Here is a 7,328-nt window from a genome sequence, read left to right on the forward strand (position 1 = left end):
AGTCAGCAAAAAGATGAACTTTGGCTAGCCAATAGATGGAGAAATAAATGGGTGGGAACATTTTTCAAATGAAGATGCTTCATGAAAAGCTTGTTAATGATGTTTCCTGAGTAGAATCAGCAGTAGAACAGCACTTATGAGAATGCAGAGAGTGAAAACTGTTGGCACAACAATCTCAGTCACCATTTCCAAATGAGTTGTCAAAGGCTCTGAAATTTGAGAAAAGAGTGGGGGCTAGATAAGTACAGCTGTGCATTCTCATCAAAAGCTACTTTTGAGCAGCATTGCTGTCATTCTGCACTAAGTTGGAATTATGAACAAGTGTCAACAACTCCCATAAGAACTTTGAAACACAAGGAAGCCCCATTCTAGATTCCTGTCTTTTCCCACCTTTAACAGAATCTACAAGCATGTGAATGCTCAGATGATAACAAAAATGGGTTGTGCCCATTACTGTGAATTAGTCTGAGTATATTAGCAACAGTATTCTGCTGATACTCTTAATTTTTAAAGAAAGGGAAAGAAAGAGTTGTCAATCTTTGGAGCAGCTTCACCATTTGCCATTCTGGTGCACACATAGCAGAGCATCCTCTCCTCCATCACTACTAACTATGCTCAGACGGTGCATGCTCAGTGCTGGGAGGCAGCTTCCATAGTGCTGTGTCTCTAGCGAGAAAAAATGTTACACTAAGATGGCTGCACCCATGACTTTTTCTGTACTAGCCCTTAAAGGTAAAAGTGCACAACCACAATCATTCTACATCCTATTTCCCTACTTGACTTAAGAGACATAAGACTCTTAAACATATGTAATAATTTCTGAAGTGAGCAAAGTTCTAAAAGCAAATCTGAAACTTAAGTGTATTGATCTATGTTACTGCTACAACTCAGTCTTTGGTCTGGAAGAATCATCATTGGGCAGTTCAAACGAGTTACCTGCACTAAGGAGTTGGTTCATGGCTGAGCAGACTTCAGCGGCCTTCTGGTGCCAGTTCTCCACCTGCCAAATCAAATTGCTGTTAGCTATAAAGTAATAGAACTGGAAAGGAGCATCAATGTGCTATAAAAAAACACCTGCTAGGTGAGGAACTAGCTACTTTGCTTGAAGGAAACCAGTGTTCGAAACTCCCATTGTTCTAGGCTCATTTTGTGACTGAGAATTTCAATAGTGCAAGCAATTTCTGAGCATGGGGCACAGTACCACACTTAAGATTCCAGATTAAAACTGCCACTGCTGGTGCTGAGGGTGTGGGAGGAGAAATTCCTCCCTGCTCAACTTCCAAGAAATCACCACAGCATTAGGCAAACTAAAAGGTTATGCCTCTCAGCCGGCCTTATGGAAAGGCACCGTTTTGAGGGACCCTTATAAGAATATTAGGGGGGCAGGCAGGGGACGTAAGGCTTCGTTTTTTGCAGTCTTCAGATGAGGACTAGACCATGTGAAAAATGAGTATAAGGTTTTAGCTGCAGTTCATTTTCAGCTTTGTATTCTTGTTATAAAAATGTGTTCCTGGACATTCCATTGCTACATCCATAACCTAGGTTTAAGGTGCCATTTAGCGCCTAGCTTTCATATCTCAGTTTCTAACACTGAAGGAAACCATGAGTGCAGAGAATAACCAGCATGGATGGAGCTCTACAAAGGTTTTGGACTACAACTTCCACCATGCTCATCCTGCATGGAATGTCAGGAAATGTAGTCCAAAAGTCTGGAGTGTACAACATTGGCTCTCCCTGCTGTGATGTGTGAAAAGGCAATACTCAAGGCTTCTCTCCATTGTGATACAGGGAAACGTTCTTAGTCTGCCCAAGTGAGGGATGGGGAACTGTTGGCCCTCTGGGTGTTTGCTGGGACTCCAGCTCTTACATACGACAATTGGCCATGCTGGCTGGGGCTGATGGGAGTCCCAACAAAAAACCCAAGTTAAGCAGATGAAGTTCCCTACATCACACTGGAGAGCAGCCTTGAGACTTCGTTCTTTTTGGAACATAAAAGGTTTTTTGTTTGATCCAGCAGCGCTCTTATGCTCTTTCCTTAGAAGGAAACATGGTTGCCAAACTCCAAGCCAAGTGATGCTTGTTTGATGCTTCAGATCTGATCAATTTTGCCTTTCCCCATGAAGCAAAAATTAGCAGAAAGTGGCCTTACCTCCCTTGGGTTAGGAAATCCATTTGCTTCAACTATTGCCTTATAATAGTGAACTGAAGCTTTTGGGTACCGAGGTTTGTTCTGATATTGAAAGTCAACATAGTAGAGTCCAAATCTCTCAGAATAACCTTGTTCCCATTCGAATTTATCCAGTAGAGACCAGACAGTGTAACCCTGTATGTTAACACCATCCTTAGTAGCTGAAAGAAAGGATCATATGGTTTTGTTAAGTGTGAGACTTTATACCTGTTCTTGATTTGCTTTACGTGATTATTTGACTTAAACTTCACCTTTTAGCATCTCATTAATATACCCCTTAAGATAATTGATTCTCCATTCATCACACAGCTGAGCATACAGTAGCTTTTCTGTAATGCCATTCTCAGTCACATAAATGAGTGGGTTTCCATATTGTGCCTATAAACAAAAAGAGAAAGTCTTCATTGATATGTGTATCAAAGGCAGAGCTGTACTTGTTCCAAGAGCCATGGGTGAAATTAGAGCTGGGTTCCTAAGGCAACAAAAAGGCAACAAAAACCAACACCCAACGTACATATTTTAAGGGTAGCTGGAGTGATCCAAGATAATTCAAATATTTATGGTTATAGAATGCAGTGCTAGTATGTAAAAAGGCTGGAAACGATTTGATTGCAAGTTCTCCGTACCTGCGCATGTGCAAGAAATTTTTAAATGGCTAAAATTTTTGAAAGTGTCCAACATTCTCTCTTGATTTAATAAATACAAGATTAATACTTTTTAAAAAAGCTGTGTCACTCCATCCATCTTAAAGCCAAATCTTTAGAATTTAGCCAAAGGCCATCAGTTGCAGGGAGTGGGAATTGCTCAGAGCACAATGAAAAAAACAACACACCTGACCTGCCGTACTACAACAGTACTAATTAACAGTAGCATATTACAAAAGCAGTGAAATGCTACCACTTGGAATTAGCACCCTCCTGTTACCTGTTATCATTCAGAATCATGCTGGGAGCCAATGTCAATCCTACATACTGCAACAGCTTATTGGAAATCTTTAAGGATTCCTTCCATATTGGATTGCTATGGGTAGGTATGCACAATTGCTTTTCTGTCTGAACTCTTCTGTCAATCCCTTGGTAGTTCCTCCACCCTCAGAGGCTCAGGGGGTGGCAGTCTGGAAGAGGACATTCTCTGTGGCAGCTGGTAAGCTGTGGGACTCCCTACCCGCAGAAGTGTGTCTGGCACCTTCATTATATAGCTTCTGGAGCAGTGTTTCTCAACCTGTGGGTCCCCAGATGTTGGACTACAGCTCCCATCATTCCTAGCCAGCATGACCAGTGGTCAGGGATGATGGTTGAGAACCGCTGTCTGGAGGATGATGAGAAACCCCTCTTTACCTTGGCTTTTGACACTTGGGGTAATAATAATAATAACAATAGTAATAATTTGGGTGGCTTACAGCACATGAAAAAATTGTGAAACATTAGTCATTAAAAAATTTCCTGATACATGGTTGCCTTCAGATGTCTTCTAAAAGTCAGATACAGTGGTACCTCGGGTTACAGACACTTCAGGTTACAGACTCTGCTAACCCAGAAATAGTACCTCGGGTTAAGAACTTTACTTCAGGATGAGAAGAGAAATCACATAGCGGCAGTGGGAGGCCCCATTAGCTAAAGTGGTACCTCAGGTTAAGAACAGTTTCAGGTTAAGAACGGACCTCCAGAACGAATTAAGTTCTTAACCCGAGGTACCACTGTAGTTGTTTATTTCTTTGACCTCTGATGGGAGAGCATGTTTTTGGAACCTGTCTTATCCTTAGGGTTGTACGTTTCTTTTGTTTTTAATGCTGTAAGTTATCTGGGACCTCAGGGTTGAATGGTTGGTAATAATTAAATTTATTATTATTATTATTATTACTACTACTACTACCACCATCAATTTATTAATAAGCAAGTAACAAATGCATTTGCAAAGAAAGGGGGAAAATAATTGCAACAGTAAACTCCAAGATGCTTTTATATAACCATGTACAGTACTTTTATTTTTCGTTTATATAACTTACAATTCACTGGGATGGGTCAATAAAAAAATATATTTTTAAATGTTAGTTGTCATTCCCCAACCCAACCCACATTATCAAAGTATCCTCCTTCAAACCTGAGGCAGATCCCAGCAGTAGAGTATTACAAAGGGAACAATCCTGTTTTCCAAGAGTGCATTGATGGTATCATTGTAGAAGTGTATGCCTTTCTCATTCACTTGAGCTGTGAACAGGTGGGATGGGGTGGGGGAGAATAAGAGAGGATCTCAATATTAAGATGTAATTCAGGGGGAAATACATAAACTGACCCTGATATATGGGGCAGAAGAACTTTTTTGGCCCACATAAGTGTTTGCAGTCACCCAATGGAATGTGTTAAATTGCTTTCAAAACAAAACAAAACAAAAACTTACATGTTCTATCACAAACTACAGGGTACCTTGGCTTACATACGCTTCAGGTTACAGACGCTTCAGGTTACAGACTCCGCTAACCCAGAAATAGTACCTCGGGTTAAGAACTTTGCTTCAGGATGAGAACAGAAATCGCGTGGCAGAAATGGGGCAGCAGGAGGCCTCATTAGCTAAAGTGGTGTCTCAGGTTAAGAACAGTTTCAGGTTAAGAACGGACCTCCGGAACGAATTAAGTACTTAACCCGAGGTACCACTGTATTCCTGAAACTTCTTTCAGTTTCAAGAGTGGTTTATCATGCAGCAAAAACAAAAACTGAAAGCTCCCTCTTGGTTTAGTACGATACATGTATGGAGAAGGGGGATCACCACCAAATTCCACACCATCAGTTAGTTGCCATATTGTAGGAAAATATTGATGTGTTACCCCAAAACATTAGGCTTACATCTAATCCCTGTGGGCAAAATACGAGGCCAGGAAATTGAGAACAAGTAGTGATTAACCTTCAGTTCTTTCAATAGCTGAATGTCATCCTACAAGCAGAGGGGAAAAGAGGGTGAAATAAATTAGTTTTGCTCACGTCTTTAAAAACATCCTACAGGTCATGCTACAAATTGGAGATTTGCAAGGCTGAGTTACCATAGGTTAGTGATCCATCCAACAGCATCCTGCTTACTGAATTCAGTCCTGAAAATTTGGAGGGTTGGGGAGGAATCTTACTTTAACGGTATAGTAGTAGCCTTTGCATGACGAATCTGCTATGTGGTTCATAAAGACCTTCCCTGCTTGATGCCCAAAAGAGTCCCAGATACTTGGGCCTTTTCCATCCTTGTCCCAGGCGCCTTCGGTTTGACCGGCAGAACTGCCAACGCCCAGAGGAACCCTGAAGATATCGACAAATGAGCACAGCAAAAAACAACTCAGCAAACAGGAGTCCCACCAAACCATTTCATTTCTATTTATAGTACATTTCCTCCATGGTGTACATGACTTCCCCCAAAGAATTCTGGGAACTGTAGTTTGGTAAGGGTTCTGGGAATTGTAGCTCTGTGAGGGCTACAGTAAACGACAGTTCCCAGGATTCTTTGGGGGAAGTCACGTGCTTTAAATGGATGGCACGTATGCAGCGTTGCAGAAACCACAAATAGATAGTGAACTGCTGTTTATATTGACACCCAGGGAACTGCTCTCTGTCTATGCAGCATATTGTAGTTGCTCAATAATTCCCTTATGTGCACTGGCATGTTTGTGCCCAATTCTTTAACCTGGCCTAGGTTATTACAGTTTCTGGTGTGCTCTGCAGAAGGGAGAGGAGAGAGAAAGGAAAAAGGTATTTGAGAAAGAGATTTTTTAAAGAAGAGCTTTAGGTGTTTATGTCAGAGTATTGTCAAGCTTGCATTTATGAGGGTTGGCACGTTAAACATTTTTGGCACTGGATTTTGGCAACATTGGTTCATTTGTTGTTATCTCCAGCACCGAACTAAATCTACCTGTTTGGAAACAAGTCCCAAAACGAACAGCCACATTAGCCACATATCCCAGCCCACCCAATTTTTTTCTTCTTCCAAAAAAGGCACTAAATTTTAGATTACAGTAGCGACAGCCCTGAAGTAAATGTATATCTTCGGAAACAGTACCCAGATTGGCAGTCCTGCCACTCTCTTGTACCAAAAACCATGCAGTCTTGTGGCACCTTGAAGACTAAGAAATCTATGAAATTGTGTCATACATGTGTGTGTGTGTGTGTGTGTGTGTGTGTAGCGATGGTGTAAGCTTTCTAATGAAGCAGATTATGGTCCATGGTCACTGAATAGATGATAGATAGATGATAGATAGATGATGATAGATGATAGATAGATAGATAGATAGATAGATAGATAGATAGATAGATAGATTGCATTTATAGCCCACCTCTTCTCCAAGGAGATCAAGTGATTCACCCTGAGTTGCTTGTAGGGTGCTTACACATCTTCCCATTAGTCATTTGTTCATCTCCACTTTTCAGTGCGTTTCCCTGTCACTTTCTTAACCATAAAATGCCCGTTTCTTTTTCTTTTTTTAAAAGTGGGGATGACAGAGCACTTCCATTTACAGTGGTACCTCAGGTTACAGACGTTTCAGGTTACACACTCTGCTAACCCAGAAATATTACCTCAGGTTAAGAACTTTGCTTCAGGATGAGAACAGAAATCATGCAGCGGCGGTGCAGCGGCAGCGGGAGGCCCCATTAGCTAAAGTGGTGCTTCAGGTTAAAAACAGATCTCTAGAACAAATTAAGTTCTTAACCTGAGGTACCACTGTACTTTATCACACAAACCTGGGCAGGGCCAGCCAAAGACATTTTCACACCCGAGGCAAACCACAAAATGGCTTTCCCCTTACCCTGTGCATGTCAGAAAAGAATGGGTGTGTGAAGAATGGGTGTGTGAAGATCTACATCAGGAAAAAGAGTGGGAGGAGACGACCAGCAGCTTCTATGGGCTGAGAGGCTGCTCTAGAGAATTGCTTGGGGAAGGGAGCTGCCAAGGAGTTGGCAGATCCGGCCTCCAAGAAGCCCACTGCAGTCAACACTGCCATCGCGGCAGCAGTAGAGAAGAGAAGAAGAGTTTGGATTTGATATCCCGCCTTTCACTCCCCTTCAGGAGTCTCAAAGCGGCTAACATTCTCCTTTCCCTTCCTCCCCCACAACAAACACTCTGTGAGGTGAGTGGGGCTGAGAGACTTCAGAGAAGTGTGACTGGCCCA

The 7,328-nt window shown here is 41.9% G+C and overlaps 1 protein-coding gene across 1 annotated transcript; it reads right to left on the reverse strand.

Annotated features, from left to right (window-relative positions):
• Positions 1 to 54: 54 nt before the first annotated feature.
• Positions 55 to 6,974, reverse strand: LCTL (lactase like; the record flags this gene model as incomplete). The annotated part of the gene is made up of 7 exons (XM_083414311.1): positions 55 to 209; positions 937 to 1,000; positions 2,150 to 2,349; positions 2,440 to 2,566; positions 4,289 to 4,395; positions 5,029 to 5,116; positions 6,966 to 6,974. The coding sequence occupies 7 exons, from the start codon at positions 6,972 to 6,974 to the stop codon at positions 94 to 96; spliced, it is 711 nt and encodes a 236-aa protein (XP_083270437.1). The 3' UTR covers positions 55 to 93.
• Positions 6,975 to 7,328: the final 354 nt, after the last annotated feature.

The sequence above is a fragment of the Podarcis tiliguerta genome (genome assembly GCF_965153285.1).
Source record: "Podarcis tiliguerta genome assembly, chromosome: 14".
Lineage (NCBI taxonomy): Eukaryota > Metazoa > Chordata > Lepidosauria > Squamata > Lacertidae > Podarcis > Podarcis tiliguerta.